Below are 27,592 nucleotides of genomic sequence, written 5' to 3'. Positions count from 1 at the left end.
TCCCAGGCATACAGGCCATAAAAAGGCCATGTTAGTACAGGCATTTAGGTCCCTGACCTGGACAGTCAGGGGACTAGTATTACACAGTGTCCCTGCTTTGTTCTTTAGGTATAGGCTTAAAATAAGCTTTGGTGCCTTGTGTGAACTGTAAACAAATGACATTTTAGGCTCCTGCACATCATGATATTCAGTACACATCTATTTCTTGAAAATGAATCATTCTTTTGAAGCTTTTCATTAGCTCATGTAACTCATTTCAACTCAAGAGAATGTAGTATCTCTAACTATAATTGATTTTCTCTCTCCACTTTTCCCTTTAGCAATATGAAGCACAATCAACTTCAGCTGCAACCTATTTTATGCTTATCAAACCAGAAATAACTACACAAGTCTTGCAGTGACTAATTCAATTCCTAATTTACTCTAACCTTACAGACACCCTCCTAACCAACCTACAGAACTTACTAAGCTTACCAGAAGTTATTGTCAGTCTAAAAATTCTATGTAAATATCAAACACTCGTAGTATTACTGTCAGTAAAATTCAAGAGCAGAATTCTATTATTTTAAGACTTTAAAAAACAAATTCCTGTTCTTTGAATAACCATTTAGAGCTTTGCTTAAACTCAGATCAACTAAAAGATTCTCACCGATGTTGCTGTCTTTTAGCATAGGACCACAACATGGACTGAAATCAATGAACTCCATGAATGACATAAAACAGACCTGCACGTCTCTCTCACTTCAGTGACTTTATATATTGACAGAAAGAAAAAAATACTGAATATGGTATTTGTTAAGCATTTACACAGGTGTTCAGTGACAAACATAATACATGAAAACATTGCTTTAAAATTAGTAGATTTCAAGTTTACAGCTTCTGTCTAGACCATAGTCCTGCTTGATCAAGGAATCTAGTAAAAAATACTGTTGAAAGTATCTGCAATAATGTTGTAGTTAAAATGTCAGTGAACTGCCATAAAAAAAAAAAATTACTTTTTGAGGTTATTTCTCACCTTAGCTGTTTTGTAAAAATAATTACTCCAACTGATTTACCCATCCTGGCATTATTTTTATACTACATTTGCATAAAAATGATCAGCATTATACTTTATTAATTGTTTGAGGCACAGCATAACAGTTAATATATTGCACTATAAGCAAAAAAGATAAACATTTAATGACACTAGAGTTAGAACAAGCTAATCACTGTTGCCTGAAGAAAAAAATACAGGTTATCCAAAATTGCCCATTTTCAAAAGAGAAATTCCTTTTCACAACCTTGATAGTTTTTTGCTGCTCTTTTTCCCCTCCCTTTCCACCAGACTTTAATAGTTATTACCCATTCTCAAGATCAGATCCTGCACAGTTGTCTGAATAGTAACCATAATGCTCTCTATTGAGATCTACAGGTTTTACAGTCTTTACCACTTAGAGTACACTTATGCAATAGCATAAGAATTGCAGCCAGATTCCATCACTTACAAACTGTACCCTCTGTGACAACTATGGTCACTTCTCAATGCTATGCTAAGGCCTCTGTGCACAATGAAGATTAATTCAGAAGCAAAGAACGCAAAAGACACAGGGCAAGTGTGAAAGACATTCTGGACTCCACAATTATAGTCTAAAACACCCATGGGGAGAATAGAATCACCTCTAAGTGAAAGGCAATACAGGATTGGGGAACAGTTGCAAGAGATCTAACTGTACACTGATCAACCTATCTCAGGAGGAGAAGAGGAGCCTTTATCTAAAAGAAATGAGAACTATGTCCAGAGAGAGTAGAAGAAACCTTCTGTCATGTCAGTACAACCTCTCAGTCTTCAAAAAGACAGTAGCAACTTGGAAAAAGTATCTTTAAGGGATGTCCTGGGTCTGGCTGGGATGGAGTTAATTTTCTTCATAGCTGCCCACATGGTGCTGTGTTTTAGATTTGTGACTAAAACAAAGTTGATAACACACCAATCTTTTAGCTATTGTTGAACGGTGCTTGCACAGAATCAAGTCTTTCTCTGTTTCTCATTCTGCCCTACAGTGGGTGGGCAAGAGGCTGCGAGGGGAGACAGCTGGGACAGCTGACCTGAATTGACCAAAGGGATATTCCAGGCCATATAATGTCATGGTCAGCAATAAAAACTGGGGGGTGGTTTTTCCCAAAGTAGCTGTTGCTTGGGGACTGGCTAGGCATTAGTCTACTTGTGGGAGGTGATGAGTGAGTGCTTTGGCATCACTTGTTTTATGTTTTGGGGGTTTCTTTCTTTTTTCTTTTTCTTCTTCCTCTTCCTTTCAATTATTAAGCTATCTTTATCTCAACCCATGAGTTTTCTTGCTTTTGCTCCTCCTACTCTCTCCCCCCTACCACTGTGCGGCAGTGAATGAGTGAGGGGCTCTGTGGTCCTTAGCTGCTTGCTGGGTACAATCCACAAAGAGTGAAAAAACATCTTTTGGAACTTTTGCCTTCAATTGGTCATTGTCTATCCAAGTTCTAAATCTTTCAAGAGTTTCAAAGTACCTGGTAATCAAGATTATCAGAAATTGCCTACCATACAGATAGAAGACAACCGAGGATAAACGGAAGATAAGCGGAAGGCTGAAGATCAGACCTGTTAGGAATTGTAATAACAGTAAATTGCATTTATTGATATTTTCCCTAGATATTTTATTATATTGGTATTCTCCTAGAATCAAATAGTTCTATTCAAATTGGGATGAACTGTATCTTCCACATCAGACTCTAAAGAAAAAGCCACTGAAGGTGGATCTGTGCAGCATACCTTGCTATGACTAGAGGTCTGTCCAATGTTGTGCAACTTAGGGTTCCCAGCATCTGAAGGGATGTAAGATTATCTATGCTATCCCCCTTTTCCACCTCAAAAAGGTATTTACATCCACACTTTATGGAGTCTGAGTGCCCTTCTAACAGAGATCTATAACACACGCTTGCACCAGTGCATTACATCTGCCACTGAAAATTTTGCAATGTATAATACAGCCAGTCTCTGCATGCAGGTAAGAGGCCTACTGTCCCCCAGCGGTGTCAGCTTCTGTGCATGCACTACACAGCAGATGCTCACTGGTAACGTTGCCTATTTCCCAATAGCTTCCAAAAAAAGAAGAGTCAGCAAAAGGAGACATGATTCACACAGCTTTCTCCCACACAACCATTCTACTTAAATCCCAACAGAACAGGCTGTGGGCCAGAAAACCGGAAAACCGTTCTGAAGGTGTAGTACAACTCACATATCATCTTCCCAGGGTCTTGTGGCGTCTCTTCTGGCAAATGATGTATTCTAGTCACATGATGGTGGAAAAGTTTTTGTCCAGCTGGGAGAGACAACAAAGAGGAACAACCTGCTGCTAATATTAGAATAATTTATCAGGTCTAGAGTCTATTTTCTGCATGTTGCCAAAGACCTCTAGGAAACAGAGAAATCAGGAATGTCTTGAACCAGAGGAAATGTGCTGAAAGCACTGCAGATTGGACACCCTTTCATTAATGCAGAGACTTATTATAAAAGCAGTATAGACTATGTAAAGGGTAGACTATGAGACACTGAGTTTTTGTCTCATCCTACAGGCAAAGGCAATCTCCACTAAATTCTGTTTATCTCCTCTTGTTATAAAATGTAAATATATCATCAACCAGTCTTTCAGGGGCATTATAATGATTAAGTAATTAACATTTGGAAAGCTCTTGAGGAAAAAAAAATTCTAAAGATCAGAAGAAGAGTTATTAAAGCAAACAGAAGACATCATGTACCCCCTGATAGCAATAGTTAAAAAACATATTACTACTTAAAGTGCCTTTCTCTCTTTAGATTCTGGTTTGTTACTGCATAGCAAGAATTACCTATAATAAACATGAGGCAGACAATCACTGAACTTTCGCTTAAGATTGTTATATTAAGCAAAAAACCCACTATTACTGTGAAACCAGCTCTGAAGAAAAGAGATGGTTTTACAAGTCCTGATGCTGCAAACACTTAAATTTAGCTCAGATATATGATTATTTGCATTGAAATAATGAAGGCTTTTCAGAATTTTACAGGCTGGCATATGTGTCAATGCACTTGCAGGAAATGGACTTCAATTATCACCACCTTTCACTTCAAGAACACCTGTGTCAGCTTCCTGGGTACATTTATCTTTGGAGTGGTGCCTCGTAGTTAACTACTGCATAGCATGTTAACATATGGTAACATTTTCAATATTGTGGGCATGCATAAAGATTGGACAACAACAAGAAAAGAGGTGATTGAGCATTATGACTAAGTATCAATATTGTGCAAAATATAGAATTTCTTTTTCATCTTCCTTACTTGTAAAAAGCTCAAGAATGTATATTTAAGTCCAAGTGTGCTGCAAAAAACCTTATGCTTTTACCATGTGTATGTTTATGCATAGCAATACATTTAAACAATGACAGTCTTACACTTAATCACACAATTGATTTTTTAAAACCAAATGAGTCATGCTTTGGTGACTGTTCAATCAATATTCCCAGCAATTTCAGGGAAAATACAGTTCAGTCCTCTTCAATAGACATCAGTGAGCTACTGAGGGAATAACATGATTTCAAAGTCTCAGTGGACTTCGGCCAAATGCAAAAGACAGCTTAAGCCCAAATGTCATGGAATTCCAAAAGGACTGCAGAGTTTCACAAAGAAATACTTCAGTTAGATTTACAAAACGCTATACTTGGCATTATGCTGTATATAAAACAAGCTGCTTGATACCATTTTCAGTCACAGACCTCAATTGCATTACCCTTTTACATTTACAAATACATGTGACTTTACAGTGGCAGTTCTCAGCTTTTTAAAGTCAGGAAGATCCTTTCCACTATCATGTTATCTGCCAGTAATCTATTTCAGCCACCTGCATAACTGAACACACTTAGAAAGTTACCAGTGTGCTAACAGCCCTCCTGTGCATCTTATGTTACACATAAAGAGTGATAGCTGAAATCAGAATGTAACCCCATAGTATTCTTTTTCATCTTTGCACATATAATTCTTTTGAAATGGATTCTTCAGAAGTGTAACAGCTTAATTGTTTCTTCTATTTGGAATGTTTCATTCTAGCTAAACCTTCATTGACAATTCTGATGTGAGTACTAGGAGGTTTTTATTTTTAAATGAAAATATACCAACAGTCAGTTTCATGCTTTTAATACCTAAATAAATAAACCAAACTCTGAAGAAGATTCTCTTGAACACACATAAAGATGGAAGTCTCTGTTCTGCAAAAATCTGCATTATATAAGTAGGGTAAAATCATCTGCTATAAATAGTAGAATTTGTTTTCCCAGAATCCAGACTTAGGAGCATGAGGTTTTGTAATTTTTTAAGAAAGGGCTGAATAAGCAAAGAATACTTAACTCTAAAGGGAACAAGTCAAGTAGCTATATGCAACAATGCCCTGCAATTCAATGATGGCAGAAAGCCATGATTTGAAATTAGTTATACTGAATATAAGCAGTGTAAAAAGCATCAAAGCATGTAATGGATTAATGCAGTATATAATAAAAAAATTAAATCCCAGAATCATACAGTTACTGATCTGGAAAATACAGCAATGAAAAATACCTATGTTTGCTGATAGAAACTTAAGTTCTTTACGTTACCGTCAAAAGAAAATCAAACACCCTTCCCATGTAACACTTTGTCATATCGTCAAGTTTTGAGCAGTTCTGCAGGATGTAACCTAACCGTTATATCAAACATAAACTACATACTGTCAGCAAATTGCAAAACAGGAACTAAAATAATAGTCAGTCTTTCAGAAGCACAGCACTTTCAACATCAAGATGTGCATATTGAACTTTCAGTGGCAGTTACTATAAGGTGGCTATATTATAATCACTATAACCATGGCTATTCATCAAACATGCCACGATTTTGCTTCAGAATCACTTACATAACATACTACCTGAACCAGAGGTCCTGTTTGTGACCTTTCCTAGTTTTAAGTTGATTTTGTATAAACTTTGCCAGTTTCGATGAAATGCATAATAGAAAAATGTTCCAGGTTTTGCATGGCACAAAACCAGAATGGATTCTTACAATCAAGTCCTTAAAAAAAAAAACCAAAAACCCACTTGTTTATACACAGATAATATTCTGCCTAAACATCAAGACACTAGAAAATAAAGTTTCCTTTCTACTGCCTTTCTGGTTCTGGATACCTTGAGGGATTCAAATGTATAGAAGGAAAGACCTACACATCTGTTGGATACCTTTTCCTCACGATCTCCACAGAAGTTAACAAAAGATTCTATTCTGTATGTGATACATAATGAGGTCAGTAACATCACACACACACACAAACTTACCTACTGTACCTTCCAGATGCCACAGAATACTACTTTAGGAGTCCTGTGGTTTATACCAGTACAAGACACCCATTCAGCTTGCTTTTTATGTCACATTGATAAAGATGGAAAGATCTGTAAATTGCAGGAGGAAATAAGGAAATAACGCAGCTACAGACTAATTAAGGTCTTCACTGGAATCCATGGATTAATTCTGGAAATACCAACTGATTCCATGAAGAGGTGCAAGCCCACATTCACAAACAGCGTGACTTCCTTCAAACACAAAGAACTAATTGACCCACTATGATACCTGAGTGACCCAGCCCATTATTTCTTCTTTTCTTTAAAAACAAATACATGCATCAAACTTAAAACTACTGAAAAAAAGTATGTATTAATTCACAATTATTTAAGCATAACAAAAAACTTTTTTTACCATGAGCATGGTCAAGCACTGGAACAGGTTGCCCAGAGTTGTCATAGAGGCTGCATCTTTGGAGAGAGTCAAAACCCAACTCAACAATGTTCAGGGCAACCTGCTCTAGCTCATTGTTTTGAGCAAGGGATTGGACTAGATATCTCCAGCAGTCCCCTCCAACCTCAGCTATTCTGTGATTCTATGAAGACTGTTGTAAGGAAGCAATAGAAATATAACAGAAACAGAGTAGAGCACCACGCGTTTTTCTGATTTTTAGATTAAGGTCCAACCTGACTTAAATAATTTGTGATAGAATTTGTAAATGTAAGAATGCTGACCTATCCACAGATTGTGTATTTTCTCTGCTTTGATCCCACATAAAGTTCTATATAGCAAAAACTAGAGAAAAAAAAGTTGAAATCCATGACTACCTTTCAAGCATCTTACATTGAAGCTTTTAAAAATGGCAGAAAAGAGAGTATTAACTCTCTTCAACAACTTCCCTCCTTTCACAGCTAGTAATTCTAGGAAAGGGAGAAAGCAGTGAGCATAGAGCCTTCTAAAGTGCAATTTAACATACAATACAGTCCACTGGAAAATTACAATCAAATCCTCCAGAGAGGTTACAAAGTCACATTGTGTAAGCTATGTAGCTAGTAAGTCTCAAATAAAACCCACTGAAGTTAGAACTGTGATACAGCTAAGAAAAAGAAGAACCAGATGAAAGCCAGTAAAGCTGATTCTGCTCCTTGTATATAAATACATTCTCCAAGTAGAACCTGAAAGTGATTTATATAACGTTTGATATTTCATGGGATTTTGATGCAGCTAGCAGTTTATTCATGCACAAATACAGTCTTCATTACATTCACTCCTGAAAGCTGCAAGTTAAACCCTATGAACCTTCACACAGCTGCTGGATACTCTAGCTTCAAACATAGGGGGCAGATTAAAACTAATCTATGTTTGATTGGATATTACACTTTCTGGATTAATCTATAATTAAAAAAGCATCAGAAAATACTCATAATTTTTTGCAGTTACCCAGCAGTTCCATTGCATCATCTTCATTGTCAATATCTTCTTCAGTTACAGATGGAGCTGTGCTTTGAGCAGAATCAAAGGAGTCCTGAGAAAGCATGGCAGCCAGCAGTTTCTTATGTTGCTGCTGTTGTTGTTTTAGTCCTTTGGTCTTTGGCTCCATTTTTAAGCTGTGAGGAGGAAAGCACAACTTTCTCTTACTGGTGCTCTCTACAACATAGGTCACACATTTTTCAAATTACGGTAGGCCATGATGTTCTCCAGATCTGAAGGTTAATGCCATCAGATCACACATAAACCAGCTGGTTATCACTCATTCCCTGATCATTGGATGCTCTAAGTCAGTTTACATTTTCAGTTCCTATCTAAAGTTTTGATTGAATGATGATGGGAAATTTCCTATTGCCTTTATGGGCATTAATCAAGTCTAAATAAGTTACATGTACAGAACTACAGGATGTCAATTACTAATCATTATTGCTAAGGCATTGATCGCACAGCAACAAAGCTGAGAACAAAGAACTGCTCCCTTGAGTGGTTATGTTATCACAACCCCACACGGTTAAGGATGACATAGTTATAACAATTCTCATGGTTTGTTGACTTGTGTCACTAACCTAAGTAACAGACAACTGGAACTGCGCAGAAGTTAGCAAAAGGGTCTAAGGCAGGACTTGCTATAGTTAGCAATTTCTGATTCCTTACAATATCAAGATAAAGACAACAGGACAGAAGTTTGGTGCCCCACATGACGGTATCAGCAACGCCTCAGACTGTCTTACAGCCTGTTACAAGAAGGCAGATCTGTTGCAAATGTATGACATTTACTATAATCAATGATATTTCATCTCCCACTGCAAAGATGAACACTAACAAGACAAAGTGGACCTTGGAGATGAAGAACAGGCTTTGAGTTTCGGACATCAGGTTATGGATGGGGCCTCTGCAAGCTCTAGTTCATTTCGAGCTCTAAGAAACAAGAGCATCATATTAAAAATCACCCAAATTCCCCACTGTGTACATACATTATCCCTTGAGGAAGTTTCCCAAGCGCCTTGCTGCTTCTCAGAATTTCTCCAGGAAATTTTTCATGTAGAAAACTACTAACAATGACTTGGAAATGAGTTTAATCCTATTTTCACAGTGTTTGAATTTCTGAAAGATGAGCTCGGTACCAGCAGGATTGCCATCAGCACTTTTATATGGTCCCTCATCACATATTAATACCTTACCTTGCTCCCTTACAGCAGCAACAGATAGCAGTACAAAACCAGTGACAAATACAGTCTTTCCTCTGTAGCAATCCAGAACATTAACAGCAAAAATGTGACCCTTCATCAGTTTGACAAGAAGGCACTAATATAGCTACCTCAGACTGGCTACACTATCTTTCCTAGTCAAAGTAGTAGTAAAACCTGTCCTTTCAGTTGCTCAAAATTAACTCCCCTTCTTTTTTTTAAGTAACTGGGCCTGGCTTTCAGATATATAACATGAGCGCTTCCGTTGCTCACCATCACAGGAATGTATGTTTTTAAGGAGGAAACAGCGGTCCTTTCCCACTGCCCACTACTGAATGGAGCAGAAAGTGACGTTCATGGTTGCAAAGACAGAAAAAGGAGATAACTCATATAGATTCCCAAATACCATATACTATCTATACTCACTACGATCTGCCTTATGCTGAAAAGACCTATATTGAAAATGGGCATGTTATCAACAGACCAGTGGTCCACAGGACTATGCCATTCTCTGCAGCCTATTCAGTCCCCTATAGAATGCGATGAATGTGTAAGGAACCCAGGGCTTCCCCTTCCACCAAACAGAAGAAAACTTGTATACTATGGTCTGTGAAAACAACACAGAGAAAGGGAGTCACATGACACTGATGGCAATCTCTCTACCAGTGATCTGTCAATGCCTAATCCTCTGGATATTTACACTGGACAATTACAGTTTTCACTTTCCTGTTCTTATGCTGTAACTAAAGATTAGGATTAGTTTTGAGAGTTCGCTGGCCTATCTCACAAATCCTGAAAACTATCACTTTTTAATAAAAGTGTTGCTAAATCAAATTTAACAAGATACAACTGGAAACATTTAATATGAATTTCAAATTGCTCCCTCTTTCAGTTGCCAGGTAAAAAAGTAACTGAATTATTTTAGGCTACATTAACTATGAAGTAGATGAACGAAATACAGATGAGATAGCCACAAATTCTTTACAACTGGTAACAAATACACCCTTTTGAGAGTTTCATTTAATTTCATAAAACCCATACTAGTCCTACTACTTTTGGATGTACTAGGTATATGCTATATTAAAACTAAATTATTATTACCTATTACTTGTCTCATGCACTGGGTGTTTAGTCAATTCCAAATTCTGCTAATAGTACTTTAATTCCCAGTAACACTGAATCAGACCTTGAAGAAACTGCCTCTTATTAGTGAGCTATTATTAAACATTCAGATTAACCTTGATCAATACAGGTCTTTTAAACTTCCATATACAGGTGGCATCAATTTTAGTATCACCACTATCTTGAAGTTCTGCCATTTTATGATTATTTTGCAATACTGCAAACATTCTTTTTATAAATGCCTTAAAAAAGCTGATGAAATGGTAATGAAGCAAAGAATTATCCCAGACATAAAATCAGTCATCGAAATGTAAATCCATATGCTGCATGTAATTTAGTAGTTACTCATTTCCACTGAAAATCAGTATTCCCACTCAATGACACATATTTTTCAACAGGTATTCAGCACTTACTGCACCTAAAAACTAGACATATCAGCGTCCCATGAGTCTTTCCTGGCATCAAGTACCCCATATTCTCCTTATCTCATACGGCAGACAACGTGATTTTGTCATGATACTCAACAAGACTTCTCAAATACTATTCTCAAAGCCAATAATCACATTTTTAACTTATATTTTTCATTACAGCATTAGCTGTGAGGTTTCTCACAGCTTGTACCACCCCTACAAAGAGAAAAATATGCTGCTTTGAATCATCTTTGTTACTCAGAACTAAACCTCTTTGCTCCCGTCTAGAGATCAGAGACGCTTATTTCTGCTCCTTCCTATTGAGAGAAGGGATACAATATCCTCAATTTGCTCTGCAACGTGGAACAGATCTTTATTCAGTGTCTTTATTGGACTGCTGAAGAAGGAAAAAGAAACCCAGGCCTTCACAATTAAGCTGCAGTGCCAGTTGCTGACTCCGTTATTTTCCCAGGAACTGCACTGGAAAGACCCAGTGTCTGAGTTCTGTTGGTTACAGTCCAATGTCTGGCTGAGGGATCATTACTACATGCTGCTACTTCTTTGAAATAGTAGTACTTGCAGCTTCCCCCACAATAATCTAATTAAAAGAAGAAAGAAGTGCTCATGGATAACAAACATTCCCAACATGTGAGGAAAGTTAATGAATACAGCTTGTAAGAGTACAGCAAGTGACAGACTAGTTTCCCTATGACAGTGAGGTGAATTCTGATGTAGAAAGCACATGGAGGACATAGTGAAGGAATATTCACAATTCAAACTGGGGGACGAGAGGCTGGAGACCAGTCCCGTGGAAAGAGATCTGGGGGTTTGGGTTGATGGCAAGTTGAATGTGAGTTAACAGTGTGCCCTGGCAGCCAAAAGGGCCAACTGTGTCCTGGGCTGCACCAAGCACAGCATAGCTAGCCGGTCGAGGGAGGTGATTGTCCCACTCTACACTGTACCGGTGCGGCCCCACCTCAAGTATTGTGTGCAGTTTTGGGGGCCTCAGTATAAGAAGGAGTGTGTCCAGAGACAGGCGACCAAGATGGTGAAAGGCCTCGAGGGCAAGACTTACGAGGAGCGGCTGAGGTCACTTGGCTTGTTGAGCTTGGAGAAAAGAAGGCTGAGGCGTGAACTCATCACAGTCTACAACTTCCTCAAGGGGAGCAGCAGAGGGGGAGGTGCTGATCTCCTCTCGCTGGTGACCAGCAATAGGACATGAGGAAATGGAATGAAGCTGCATCAGGGGAAGTTCAGATTGTACATTAGGAAAAGATTCTTTACTGAGAGGGTAGTCGGTCATTGGAAAAGACTCCCCATGGAAGTTGTCACGGCACCAAGCCCGTCAGAGTTCAAGGAGCATCTGGACAACACTTTTAGTCACATGATTTAGTTTTAGGTAGTCCTGCGAGGAGCAGCAAGTTGGATTCAATGATCCTTATGGGTCCTTTCCAACTTGAGATACTCTACGATTCTGTGATAATACATTAGACTTTTTCAAAGGGAAAGCAGAGAGTTTCTGATGCCTTAAAAGAGGAAGAAAAAGGTGTCTGCTGCCGTCAGAGTACTAGTTATAACCAAGGAGAAAGGCTACAGGGCGGAGGGAGAACCATAGGTGTTTAAGGCAATTAACAGAGGAAGCAGTGCACAAGCTTTACACTGAAAAAAAAAAAAAAGCATGAATCCCTTTTAAAGAAAGGCTGTGAATACTTCAGTTTTTGTGATAAACAGGTATCTTTAAATCATGGAAAATTGACTCCTTGGAAAAACTATAATCTCTTCCATATAGCTGAATCATATCAACAATCAAACATACTCCCCCACCCTCAGTCAAGTGCAATAAATCGTCCGAAGTTATTTACTGCAGAGAATACAATTTTCTCTTTTAGTAACAGCAAGATGCTAAGTATAAGAACTGAAGATGAATTTAGGAAGTCCTGTTAAAAATAACATAGATACTGTTTCCCTTGTCTATCTTTCCTTTAAATGAGAAAATCAGATTTATCACTAAAGTGTCAAGAAGATTAACAAACAGCTATTACCAACCACTGAAAGACAGAAGGGTTTGAAGTATCTGAATGAAGCTATACATCACAACATTATTATACAAGGGGCCCCAACCTTGTCAACCTACACTTAGCTTCATAGATGGGAATAAAACCATGGGATTGCAAAGGAGTATAAAGTTAATCATATATAAAAGCATGAGAAGAAACCAGTCACATATTAATACCTTCCATTTGTTTTGCATGGTGCCACACTATGGCATGGGAAATTAAAAGCCCTGCACTCTGCTCTCAGAAACAGGGTATTACAAAGAAAGATCTGCTTCACAAATGATAAAATTTCTAGGCAGAACCAAAATCCCACCTTCCTCCAGGACTGCTGCTATCCTCGCTGTCCCACTGCTCGTTTTTATTTCTTGGTATTGGTGGCTGCAACATCTCAGCAGCCAGTGGGTCAGCGTCATTCTCTTCCCGACCAATCCATTCTCCAATCACACGAGGTCTGAGAAGGGGGGTGTTAAAACCTGTTGTGTCCTGAAGAGAAATAAAAAAAAAAAACAGAAACACTGCACTGCTTGTTCTTAACCACACATGTAAATAGGAAAAGAAAAGAAGAAATAGAAAATAAAACTATTCATTAAAACTTACAAAACCGGTACAGCAAATTATAATTTCAGAGGGCTACAAAATACCCAGAACCAATCATGGACTAATGCAAAGATTCCCATTAACAAAATTCCAAGTGAGATTTGTCCACCCCAATGCCTCAAATCACTCCTGTTTCTTACTTTTCAATAGCAACTGTAGAAATCTGGGGTATCATTTTGAAAAATTGTAATTTGTTTTAATAAACGCACAACTCTTAAAACCAGCACCGTGTCAGTTCTGCTAAGCAACAGATGAGATCACTTGCACCCCAACCAAAACACTGTTGTAGATGAATAGCATCACTCTTATTTGCATTATGAATTAATGCAAAACTAATAAATACATCTGCATTTGGCATTTTAAAAATAACCCTGCTGGGATTTACATAATGTAACTTTCAATTCTGAAAATGGTATTAATGTTTTAATAAAAGGCATTTCTGAAACTAGTACTCATATTTTTAACCACTTACTGGAACAAGATAGCTGGAGATGATTACGAAAAGCAAGCAAAATCCAGCTGGAATATTCAGAACAATAGGGATGATTTGCATCATATATTAGGAATTTAGATTAAGGAAACAAATTGTATGAAAAAGCTGTTCTGAAGTGGTGAGTATCACTGTTCTCAATGTTACTAGAATGGTTGTAGATAAAGGGTCATGTACAACAGTATAGTCAAACTAAAAAAACAGCATGTATGTAAAAAAATATACATGAAATGATGGGATAGGAATATTTATTTTGCTTTAATTAAACTCTTTTCTAGGCTAGCAAAGACATTTCAAATACAATGTTCCTAACCAAAAGAGAGAGATTCTATTCCTATCTTTTAAAGAGAGAAAATTTTAGGAAAACAAATCCTTGGCTGTTACGTAGCTCAGTGTCTCAAAAAAAGTACTGCACAGTGATTACTTAGCCTAGCAACCGTATTTTCTCATCTTCCTAAAAACAAACCATTTTAAAAGTCTCTTCCTAATTGACACAGATATGGTAAAAGCACAGTTTGAAGTAGAGGTCTCTACTGAAATGAAACAAACAAAAAAAGTCTGCAAACTGCTTTCATATGAATATATTTACCCTGCTCCAGCTAGACACTGTAATTTTGCTCAGCAGAACTCCAAGAGCTTCTGTTTTTACAGAGCCAAATATGACCCAGGCCCTGGATTAGACTCATTCCCCCTTGTTCTTTTGTTCTGCTTTCTGCAACGTGCCTGTGAGTGCATTACCGCACTCCACGCTCCATACGTCTGTCCAGAGTTCTCCATCACTTGAAGTAATTCACTTGTTACACAATGTCTGTTTTCTGCAAGGTCTGCATTGTCCGCTGACAATGCAGAAGAGAGAAATCTGAGGAAAACACCACAGCTTCAGAGGTTTTAGAATACCTAACCACTGGTGTCTTTCTTTTATGTACTTACAAATATACATTTTGTGCATCTGTCTGGTGCTGTGTCATAGTCAGGTAATGTAGACTAGATGACAGTGGCCTCTGGTCACTTGACAGGCATAACTTGTCACAGGTGTGACTACCATCACATGCCTATGAGCTAGGAAAAAAGATTATTCCACTGCCCACAATGCCTTCATTACACAAGGTGCCTACAGTAGTTTAACCCCTTCTGAGGTTTATTCCTGCTACTCTAGCCATTTTCTCCCTTCCCTTTATCCCTAGCATAAGTTCTAATAATTAATAAAAAAAGGTTGCTGGAGCTAGTTAAACTTAGAACAACTTGCAGTGTCAATCTTGCTAAAAACTTTCAGTCCCATAAGTGAAAATGAAAATCACCTAAAAATTTCCCTTTTTTTCAGTACCACAAGTATTTCCTGACACTGTACACTGCACTATCAGCATATGAATACGTAAACCATGAATGCTGTGTCTGTCCTTGTTATGCTGATTTTTTTCCTAGACATTTTAGGGATTAAAGTATCACTCTCATACTCTACTTAACAGAAATGTAATTTACATTACATAGTCATGCTTTGCCTCACTTTATCACCCTGCTTTCCTTTTTGAATCCTGTTAAATTAGTACACCACAGTTTCAGTGACCTGATTTATTCTCCTCCTTTCAACTATATAAGCAGCCACAGTGAAAACAGTAAATGGAGAATCAGAGACAGCTCTATTGAGAACACCAGGACATTTATTTGGCACCTTATTTCAAAAGCTTCAATAAATTCAGATGTATTCTGTTCTCAAACAAGTTTATATAGGGTTTTTTTTTTATATAAACCTTAGAATCTTAACTGATTTCCAATTTATATTCCCTCATAAGTAACAGAAGAGATTGACAGTGACATTAGTGTACACAGAAATATTTTCAGGACAGGTAGGTATTTAAATCTGCACTAAATGAACCTAGAGGATTATTTTATGGTGTAGTCCAGGTGTCACCCACTTTTTATACACATCAGTGGCTACCACCTTGACACACTTGAGTTTCCTTTACGTGCAGACCAGGAGAAGAAGGGAAAGACTGGAGGACAGCTGAATCTCATCTTCACGCTGGGCTGAGATGTGGTTGCAGTATGCAACCCCTATCAGGGAGCACAACATTTGTGTATCCATTTATTTAAGCATAGTTTAAAAAGCTCAGTATTTCTAATTTCTGTTATGGATTTTGAGGGAACCTCCATAGTGAGAAATACTTCTGGGTGAGCAGAAATTTGTTTATTTTTATGACTTAAGAGTAGTTGTTTCCTCTATTTCATTAATTATAACCTCTGTCCATTGTAATAATACTACATGTAAGAAGAAAGTATACCCTAGACACAGCATAGAAAAAAATGTTTTAATATTGACCTTGAGGGTCAAAATCTGTTATGAATTATTAGATCATCTTCACTTGAGACTGACTCTGGATCTCTAACACATAGCCGTCTCTCATTATGGATGTTTAAAGTGACTGAAAGACATTGTTGGGAATTCCAGACAAATTCACAATGTTATGACAGGTATTACCCTATCTGTGAGAGCTCCACGACATGAAGCTTAAGTAAAGCACCAATCCATGGAACATTGGGATTATGTGAAAATCTCATCTATTTAAAAAGAAAATATTCCTAGTCTTAGTATTTGCAGTAAAAAAAAAAAAAAAAAAAAGCTTGGAAAACATTCAGTGAGAGTTCTTTAGAGAATCAAAAGCCAGAAGAGGAATGAACCTTTCCCTGCCTCCTTTCAAATTGCTTTAGAATGACATTATTTTAGTCAGTCTTCAACTGTGGCAAGAGGTAAAGGATGTGACTCCTTATATTGCATGGTCTGGTTCAGAAATAATGCTGAAATAGGTACAACCATATAAACCCATTTTAAACCTATTTCTGCATTGTAGCAGCCTGGCTACATTCTGTCACAATGTATCTTACAATGCAGACATGCTACAGTGCAACACATATTACAGTTTATTTTGTGACATAAACACAAGTAGGGTCTTCCAGCAGCAGCAAATTCTACAGGAGGCGCACCATCAGAAGCCACATGGTCAGAGCATTCACATAGAATACTGGAGCTTCAGTATGGCTAGTCTATACTTCTGCATGAATTTGAACTTCCCTTCCCAGGGAAATGTCCTAACAGACTTAGGAAAAACCCTGAAACTCACAGTGAATTCAGTGTTTTTTCATCTACAATTTTTTAACCAAACTAGAATTCTGTGAATTTCACTGAAAGGCTAACATCCTAGCTCAACTTCTTTGCCTGTGTACATAAAATTCTTCATATTATTGAGAAGCTTTAGAAACCGCACAGTTTCATGCATAGTTTCTGTGCAGTGGTAAGGAAGGTGAGTCAATTCAGAAATTTGTATTATATTAACTCTGTGCTTTAGCCTTAAAATTGGTGAGTCACAAGGCATCACTTCTCATTTTCTTTCCTTACACAAGCAGTGCCAGTTGCTGATTTTACATTGCTTCCATGGCCTATAGATGTGGTCTGAATCATCAAGAGAGACTGAACACCAAACTTTGCAAGTCTGAAGTAAATGAGATGAAAAAGGAGGGAGTCTATACCATAAATTTGTTTTAATCGCAGTAATCTTAGGATTTTTTTTTTTCAATTACATCAGTAAACAGTGAAATTTTATTAGACTGTATCAGACTGAAAGCTTCCATTTTGACTGACCTTGTCTGCCTGTATTTTCTCTACCTCTGTCTTGGACTGAAGCCCTAAGTACTGGCACAAAGCTAATAATAGCAGATATTTGACAAGAATCCTTTTAAATGAAACACCCTTCCACAAAAGTGATTGTAATTCAGAGCAAACTGGTTTTCCAAATCCAAATGCTCAAGTAACTAAGCAACTACCTAATTAACTGGATTACTTGGAGGAAGAGTTACATCAACCAACAGTACTGATCAAGTACTCCCCTGACAAAGGCAGCTAGAGGTTACTGCAGCCAGAAAGAAATATTTTTTTAAAAAATACTTACACAAGGGAAAACAAAAATAAAGAAACATACACATGCATTCTCTGTTTTCTCCGAGTTCATAATCTAAAGCACAGATAAAACAGCATGATTATGGGCTCTGTCCTAATCCCCAAGAATGTTCCCGATCATCAGGAAAATAAAGCAAGGAAGAGCATATAGAAGAATTTATTATTGTGTTTAGCTTTATGTCTCTCATGACATCTGTGTAATGCCAACGTTATAACAGATTCCAATGCCACGTTTGGGCATGCTGTTCTAGACCCCTGACGTGTACCTTAAGGGTTAAATGGTTAATCCAAACCACAGATGAATGCGGTTTGAAAAATGATTCGGTGCTGCCACAGCCTAGATAAGGAAGCTACAGTATCAACATGTATTTCTGGGAAAAGAATTACAATGAACTTAACTACCTTTATACCTAAAAAATAAATATCACCTGGGAACATGCTCAGGTGAAGTGGAACCAAATTCTGCCTAATATTAAGCCATTAAGCCGATAGTCTTCAGTTGCTTTTGGCCCAAGCCAAATAATACACTTAGAAACAAGTCACAGGAATATATCAGGAATTAGCTCATGTAAGGGATCATTCCTAAGAGGCAGGATTCCACAGACTGGTCCTGGCTATGCTTAATTTCTTAACACAGAACTAGTCTTTATGTCCATTAAAAATCCTTAAGGGGCAAAACAAGAAACAGAAGTGAAGTTCACTAAAGCTCACGGAGACGAAAAATTAACTTCTGTAACTCTACCCTGGAAGCCTGTTGAGCAATGCTGCACAAAGGAAGCATGTTAAGAGCTTTATTGTTTGGGGTTTTATTCATTTTCCAAATAAGTTTTGATGTCAAGAACATTCAATTTACCTGTCCTCATAAGAAACAGATATTAAAGCAGATGCAGCATTGTAAAGGTGTCAGGTAATGTATGCTATTGAACATACATAGCATAATGTCAAGTTTTATTTAAAAAAACCCACCACCTTCCAATTTTAAATCATAAAGTATATGGTAACAAAAAGAAAATTAACTCTTCACTCAGACTGGATACTGAGGAAACTCACCAGTGGTGCTCCCCATCTCAGTTTTCACACTGAATAATTAAATTTAAAAAACATGAATGTTTTTGAACAATAATCTATCACCATTTAAAAAAAATTAACACAGAATTATCTCCTAAAAAATATATGTAAAAAGTACGTGATAACAGGCTCTACCCCAAAATGTCTTTTTCCTCCCACCACCAGTATTTCATAGGTTTTTTTCAACAAACAAAACCAAATGAAGAGGACATCTTCATAAGTATTCTTAAAGGTAAGGGTTCTAACGGAAGGACTTTCTAATTGTATTTCTCATCACTTCTGAGCACAGTTAAGGAAATAGTAGGAAGGAAGACTTAGAAACTGTTATACTCTTAATAGGAACAACAAAATAAAGCAAGATCAAGGGCAAAATGATAAGTAAAGGCCATGGTTTTGAAATGGCAGCCCCATATGCACATGACTGCATGGCAACAGTGATCAATCTTGTCTAACTGGCCTTTCCTGGAGAACCCAGTGGAGATATTTTACATGCATTTATGCCAGAAAGGTTCATGCCCTCATTTTACCAGGAGAAAGGGAAGGTATTTAAAAACCCGTCTCCTATATTAGGCATTATTCCTGTGTCTTATATACCTTTTGATCCTACTTCCCCGATAGCAATGGTTTCTGACACCAAGAACGGAACCCATGATTCTTGGCACTAGAAGTGTACTGCTGTTCACTGGTGAGATTGGGGAAGAGAAATGTGTTCTGTTTCCTTTGGAACTTTGAAAAATTAGCTTGATTACTCTTTCAGCATAGAGTTCATTACAGCTAAAACTAAAATTCATGTTAACCATGTAATATATCAAAAGGGTCAAAACAGAAGAGATCATTGTTGCATTCAGCAAGGAAGTAAAGACTGACCTTTATGCCCTCTGCATTCCTGATCAAATTTAGGAAGCAAAAATTATTCCTAAATATTCTCACAAATCATGACTTCATGAATAAAAGGTATTTAAAACTAAATGTTTCTAAAAGTACAAAGTAACCCAACAGACTATATTAAGCAAAGATGGTATCAATATCAAAAGCATTTCCATGGCCTCATTAAAAGTCGCTTAAACTCAGTGAGATTTTTTTCCATAGCTGACAGCCCATCCTGGATCAAGCTCCTAATGTATCAACATGTTCTGTACTTACCCATGTAGCTTTCCATACCCAAACTTCCTCTGAATCGAAGAGAACTGAAGTGTGTATGCCAGGACAGGGAGATGCAGCCCTCATTGCCTAAAATTATCTCAATCATCTGTCTTTTTGTACTTACCTTATCAAGTTCATCAGAAATAGCAATGCCTGCAAACAAAACAGATTAAAAAAGAAAAGATTTAGAAACATTCTTTCTAAAAATGTCTTCTACTACAGCAAGTAAAAGTAAGGTTTAATCTGCAAATTTTACATATTGTTCTCTGCACACTGCTGTACCATACAATGTATCATACTTTGTTCCATTAGTAAAATTGCCTGGAAACAATCTACTCTTAACTTTGCTCGGCTGCAATATTATCAAAGTGAGTTTCAAAAAACTATGGAAACAGAAACAGCAGATGTGCCAGTAAAGTGACAACCAACTTAAATATAATTCTTCTACCTACTTTCTAAAATTAAACCAGCAACATAATATTTACATATGGACACATTTTTATGCAAATCTCACCCTGTCCAGCATGCATAACATCATGCTGCAATTACAGGGCAACATGGACATGACTACTTCTGTCTTTCTCTATGGTTCAGTGTAGAAATGACTCTATGAAAACAGACGGAACTTAAAGAGAGGAGAATTTCAGAATAGAATGCAAAACATTTTTTCTAAACCCTCTGAAAAAGAACTTGTTTATTTGCTCTTGTCCCTTCTGCTGATGCCTGCCTGAGGCCTTCCTATACTTGCATCCATCACATCATCTAACTCTGTTAATTACGACTATCCTGTAGCACATAAATATGCACAGCTGGTCTCAGAATTTTTAACACATCTACACACCTCAGTCATGTCACATGGGGAGATCAAGTAATCATACATTTAATGCTATAATGTTGAAAATCCTGATGTATTGAAAGCAAAGCATTTCCCAGGTTCCTATGAGGTTTGATAAGAAACATTTCCAGGTTAGAACTTCAATTCAAAAACCAAAGAAAAGCATCTCCGGGTGGTGAAAATAAAGTGGAGAAGTACCCATGCATATGAAGAACACACACTTGAAAATTGTTTTCTGATTCATAACATGTTATCAAGACAACTTCTTCGAAGGAATGCAAGAGATGATATTGCAAAATATGTCGTATCAGCTGAGCGGAGAGTTATTCTACCTAAAATCACACTAAAGATTGCAGCAGTATAAGCTTATTTCCATGACATTTTATTTCTTACTATTTAGTATACCATAACTACATGAATTCTTTGGGGTTTTATGAGCTTTTAATCATTAACTCTATATGACTAAATCTGAGTACAGATGACTTCCTTATATTGATTTTTGATTTTAAAACAGTGAAGTGCTAGGAGAACTGCAATTATAATTTTAAGACCTGATCAACACATAGGAAATATGCCAGGAGTTAACAGAATATTTTCAGTGATTGAATAGTTATAAAGTAATTGTATTGAAAAAGACCCATTTTGCCTAACCTTTCTATCCCTCACAGCAATTAACCCATTTAATAACTTCAGACTTGTATTTAACCCAGACACTACACTAATGTCCATACAGTATAACCAGCAGGTTGCACCAACCTGAACCATTCAACGGGACTTTAATGTGTTATGAATTTCTTCAGTCCCCAATGGGCATTCACTAGAGAATATAACTGCACTCTTGGAGGTAGTAAAAACATAATTCAAAGTTCTCTTTATCTCAACTTTGAAAACCTGATTTCCATCAACCATCACATTGGATGTATTTTGCATTACCAAGGTCAATCCATTTTACAACCACAAACGCTCTCTCTAAAAAGACAAACTATCTTTTCTCAGCTATTTCTCATAATGTTAAGACAGTTCATTTTGTTTTGATACAAGTTTATTTCCTCAGATTGGAGGTTGGTCTCCTTTTCTTCTGCTTTCACAGATGCTCTGTGAATGGGTCTTTGAAACCTGGAAGTGGACACAAGAGCAAATTTGCCCTGTGTTGACTGACTTGTTAAAAATATTTCTATTCAAGTACAGCAAAAGAAACTACAAAAGGTAACCCTGCCATTTCCAAGAGTCCATTCCAAAAAATGCCAAATGCTTTTACTATTCAACTGCCTATGTCGCTAATCAAAGCTCAGTACCAAATAGCAAACAGGGAAAACTGTACATACAACTATACGCCTCACACAAAAAGCTCTACTAACTTCTCTGATTAAGTTACATATAAGCACATAAAATTGACAATCATCCATAATCTAAAGGAGTGCTTTTAGTAAAATGCTTTTTTGTGTAAGTCCCATCGGTTCCCCAGAATTTACTCTGAATTTAGAGAAGACTAAGCTGAGTAACTGAACTGACCAGAATGCCTCAAATTTCTTCTTTACTAAATTGCAAAGAGTAGCAAAACACCAAAACTAACTGTATTTCTTAGATAGCCTGCAGAGAGATAGCAGTTTCTGAGGACATCTTGCCAAAATAATATTTTAAAAGTTTAGAAAACTTTTGTCTTTGCAATCACAGAATTAAACCTGCAAACTCTTTTTACCTCTCTGATGTGGTATAAAGAGAAAATAAAAAGGATTCTTGGGAAGAAATTTCTTAAGGAGCTTGTTACAGTAATCTTGGCATGGTGATTCATCTGGAGGTGGGATTTACCATACTGTCAGTCATGCAGATCTTTATGTTATGGCTTCACAGCTCCATTAACATTAACAAAACTCCATTAGTTACTGCTAATACAACTCCATTAGCAGAGACTGGGATAAATTAAACCCATAAAAAGGTGGGTGTAAAAAACCTTCTCATTTTCTTCCAAGACACTACTGCACCACACACTTAGTGTGTGCCCACTCTTACCAATTTTCTTTTGCAGTTTCCAAACTGACAAAGTATCACGGCTGAAGTTGAGAGGAGGGGGGACCTGCACCCTGTCTGCAGTAGACAGAAAATCACAACAGTGAGGTGATTTTTTGGGTGCAGATCTTAGGTGGAATAATATGGCCTCCATTTTTCACAAAGTAGTTACTCAAACAATTAAACCCATTGCATATATTACCATAACACTAAAAAAACCAAAACACCTTAATCCAGAATCCTGAGAACACAACTAGAGATATTCATAATTATCATCCAGGAGTATTTAGGATTTCTGTTATTCTCTTAACCCTTAGCAACTCCTGACTTTCTGGCAGTCAAATAGGTTACTGTCAGCTACTTTATTTTCAAGTAATCATAGAATCGCAGAATCGTTTAGGTTGGAAAAGACCTTTAAGATCATCCAGTCCAGCCATTAACCTAACATTACCAAGTCCACCACTAAACCAATTAAGGGTAAAGTAGCAACCCCACGCCTCCTGGCTTGGTGGCTGGATCATTTATAATGAAGTAAAAACCAGGAATCATTAAGATTGGAAAGGATCTCCAAGATCATCATTACCTGGACAATACATGGACAATTTAAAAAACTTGAATTTCTACAAAGTAATGGTAACAATGGTTGCTATGTCCAGCTCATGTAATTGCTAATATCCAGAAATCAGTGTTTTTCGAACAGAAACCCCTCTTTTCACTTGTTTTGTATATTTAACAACAAATAATTGGCTGTGCTCTCTCTACCTTGTATAGTTACTTTCATTTTTTTCTCTGCAGCTTTCACACAATGTAAAAAAGGCAAAAGTAAATGTTATTTTTTATATATTCTAAATAGGAAAACGCCATTGTAAAACTCACAGAATACTAGAGACAAATGGACAGCCCGTTCCATGAAACTACTTTAAATGGAAACAGCTATGTTTCAGGTTTAGGCAAAACATCCATAAGTGTAGCCAAAATGTCCATACACTAAAAACTTTTTACCTAACAATTTAGTCACTTCCTCAAACTGTATCCCTTTTCATCACAACTTACTCCTAATCACCAAAAAGTTCTAATACCAGAAAAACTGGCACACCAATTTTGTTCAAGCGGGAATCCAATGGCTTTGTTGGAATATAAATTATTAGGAACAACTGTTTCTGACTTCTGTCACATTAAAGCATTTAAAGCCCGACACTGCATGATGGTGAACACAGAGAATGGAAGTTTTAGGGCTGCTTCATCATTGCTCTGCCTCAAGTCACTGAGCAGCGGGTAAGAAGGGGACTGTTGAAAAAGTTCTCCTCCCTTTGTTGGGGAAGGTCTTCTGATGTCAAAGGCAAATCCTTCAGAAGCAAATGAGTATGGCTTTACCCTTTCTCTCACAGCAGCTGTTTCCCGTAGACAACATTTGCTACAGTTTTATATCATACTATGATTGACAACTATACAATAGTCCTACCATTCTTACTTTTTGCAATGAGAAAGTGAAGTGTTCTGACTAATGGGGTGAGAGGTTTGCTTGCCACCATCAGCTAAGGCTCACAGACAAGGTTTACAGTGGGAATTAGTTAGACACCTAACTGCCAATTCTATGTCTTTAAAAATCCTCCCTTTTATAAGTAATTAAGGGTGCTGAATTTTGATCAGGCATCACAAGTACGCAGCCCACTCAGCTGTCTGGTGAATTACACAGACAGATTCAGGGCACTTGTTTCTACTTTTGAGTGTAATGACCCTCTGTGCCGTAAGGGTGCTGGAACAATAAAGTAATTGGTCTGAACATGTTTTCACAGTCCTTCAGAAATGCTCCACAGCCACAACTACTGCCATCTCTGATCAGCAACAAATCTGGAGTGGGGCTGTTTATGCTAGCACAGCCTCTCTCAACTGGAACACTTTCATCCAGTGAATAGCTTGATTTTTGAAAAGAACTGGAAGAACAAGGTACCCTGTGATTGCAAAAAAGGTCTGGCACACTAGTATTAAATGAAGCATGACTACCAGACAATATAATAACAACGCAACTTATTAATACTTATTATATTTTAATTACTATTATCATGCCTACATTAATCAGGCTGCCCAAAAGCATATCTCACTGTATTAGCCATGTACGTTACAGTTTTTTTATACCTAAAATATTAAATCAGTTGTTTGTCATGTCTTTTTTTAAAATTAGCATGGATTATTAAATTGCCCATACATATACAAAACCATTCTTTACACAGTTATCTTAGATTTCTGTTTCCAATCTTCTATCCGTTCAGCAATCTGCAGCAGCACAATGGTAAGAATGGAGAAATAAAGATGATGATCATCACAGCATTACAGCATCTTCTTTGATGAAAAAGCCACCTCCCAAAATGTGTCTGCACCATGTTTTAAGGAAATAAAATCCCTTTTGAGTCTAGAATGAGTGTCTTCCACAGTAAAGAAAAGACTTTCTGCTTAGGACATTCTGCTTAATTTCTACCTTACCAGGAAATGAACTGTCTTTCAAAAGAAAAATGAACATTGTTAATAACAATTCCATGAGACTTAAAACTGCCTAGCTCTTTCATATGTAGTTCTTAGCAGAAGAGTTTTATTTGTTGCTGCTCGCCTGCAACAAATACAATTAACCCAGTGCCTAATGCCTCTCCACTCAGTGTTATTATTCCTCTTTGAAGAGTGATTTTTAGACTTCAATGCTCTCAATTCAACAGCATAAAATTAATTTTCAAAACAGTAGGCACCATTTGAGTTCAGGTCTTTTTGAAATGGCAAGTCATAAAATCTCTGCCTGCTGAATTATTCCTGGTGTGCTTTACAGTAGCTTAAAAATTCGCAACATAGAATCATAGAATCATAGAATGCTTTGGGTTGGAAGGGACCTTTAGAGGTCATCTAGCCCAACCCCCCTGCAGTGAGCAGGGACAGCTTTAACTAGATCAGGTTGCTCAGAGCCCCATCCAACCTGACCTTGAATGTTGCCAGGGATGGGGCCTCTACCACCTCTCTGGGCAACATGTTCCAGTGCTTGACCACCCTCAGTGTAAAAAACTTTTCTAATGTCTAGTCTAAACCTATTCTTCTTTAGTTTAAATCCATTATTCCTTGTCCTGTCGCAACAGGCCTTGCTAAAAAGATTCTCCCCATCCTTCCTGTAGGCTCCCTTTAAGTATTGGAAGGTCGCAATGAGGTCTCCTCGCAGCCTTCTCTTCTCTAGGCTAAAAAACCCCAGCTCCCTCAGCCTGGCCTCGTAGGAGAGGTGTTCCAGCCCTCCGATCATTTTGGTGGCCCTCTTCTGGACCTGCTCCAGCAGTGCCATGTCCTTCTTGTGCTGAGGGCCCCAGAGCTGGACGCAGTACTCCAGATGAGGTCTTACCAGAGCAGAGTAGAGGGGCAGAATCACCTCCCTCGACCTGCTGGCCATGCTTCTTTTGATGCAGCCCAGGATACGGTTGGCTTTCTGGGCTGCAAGCGCACATTGCCGGCTCATGTCCAGCTTTTCATCCACCAGTACCCCCAAGTCCTTCTCCGCAGAGCTGCTCTCAATCTCTTCATCCCCCAACCTGTACTGATATCAGGAGTTGCCCCGTCCCAGGTGCAGGACCTTGCACTTGGCCTTGTTGAACCTCATGAGGTTCACACAGGCCCACCTCTCCAGCTTGTCCAGGTCCCTCTGGATGACATCTCGTCCTCCTGGTGTGTCAACCGCACCACTCAGCTTGGTGTCATCTGCAAACTTGCTGAGGGTGCACTCAATCCCACTGTCTATGTCATTGATGAAGATGTTAAATAGCACCAGTCCCAGTACGGACCCCTGAGGGACCCCACTTATCACCGGTCTCCATGTGGACATCGAGCCATTGACCACCACCCTCTGGATGCGACCATCCAGCCAATTCCTTATCCATCAAACAGTCCACCCATCAAACCCATATCTCTCCAATTTAGAGAGAAGGATGTTGTGGGGAATGTGTCGAACGCTTTACAGAAATCCAAGTAGATAACATCCATTGCTTTTCCCTTGTCCACTGATGCAGTTACTCCCTCATAGAAAGCCACTAGGTTGGTCAGGCAGGACTTGCCCTTGGTGAAGCCGTGCTGGCTGTCTCAAATCACCTCCCTGTCCTCCATGTGCTTGAGCATATCTTCTAGGAGGATCTGTTCCATGATCTTCCCAGGCACAGAGGTGAGGCTGACAGGTTGATAGTTCCCAGGGTCCTCCTTTCTTCCCTTTTTAAAGATGGGCACAACATTCCCCTTTTTCCAGTCAGCAGGGACTTCACCTGACTGCCATGACTTTTCAAATATCATGGAGCGTGGCTTGGCAACTACATCAGCCAATTCCCTCAGGACTCTGGGATGCATCTCATCAGGTCCCATAGACTTGTGTACATTGAGGTTCTTCAGGTGGTCTCGAACCTGATCTTCCTTTACAGTGGGAGGGGCTTTACCCCCCTGGTCCCTATCTTGTGGTCCATCCATTCAGGAGGGGTGAGGAGAGAAGTTGCCGGTGAAGACCGAGGCAAAGAAGTTGTTGAGTACCTCAGCCTTCTCCTCGTCCGTTGATGCAAGTTCGCCTTTCTTGTTCATCAAGGGGGGTATGCTTTCTTTAACCTTCCTTTTCTGGTTGATATACCTGTAGAAGCCCTTCTTGTTACTCTTTACATCCCTTGCCAAATTCAGCTCCATCCTCGCCTTGGCCTTCCTGACGTCCTCCCTGCACAACCGGGCAGTTTCCCTGTATTCCCCCCAGGACACCTGTCCCTGCTTCTACTGCCTGTGCAGTTCCCTCTTACTCTTTAGTTTGACCAGCAGGTCTCGACTCAGCCATGCTGGTCTCTTACCTTCCTTGCCTGATTTTTTACACTTGGGGACTGATAACTCTTGTGCTCAATGGAAGGTGTC

At 38.2% G+C, this 27,592-nt stretch overlaps 1 protein-coding gene across 1 annotated transcript in view; it reads right to left on the bottom strand.

The window, feature by feature from the left end:
• The window catches only part of C2H8orf34 (chromosome 2 C8orf34 homolog), a 161,585-nt gene that overhangs the window by 78,662 nt on the left and 55,331 nt on the right, over positions 1–27,592 (bottom strand). The window contains exons 5-7 of the mRNA XM_075705998.1: positions 19,976–20,004; positions 12,918–13,087; positions 7,781–7,947 (exon numbers count right to left, since the gene is read on the bottom strand). Coding sequence (XP_075562113.1) covers positions 7,781–7,947; positions 12,918–13,087; positions 19,976–20,004 — 366 coding nt within the window. The remainder of the gene's footprint in view (positions 1–7,780; positions 7,948–12,917; positions 13,088–19,975; positions 20,005–27,592) is intronic.

The sequence above is a fragment of the Pelecanus crispus genome, chromosome 2, assembly GCF_030463565.1.
Source record: "Pelecanus crispus isolate bPelCri1 chromosome 2, bPelCri1.pri, whole genome shotgun sequence".
Taxonomy (NCBI): Eukaryota; Metazoa; Chordata; class Aves; order Pelecaniformes; family Pelecanidae; genus Pelecanus; species Pelecanus crispus.
Note: the sequence above shows the minus strand (reverse complement) of the source record. Positions and strands in the feature narration are given on the sequence as shown.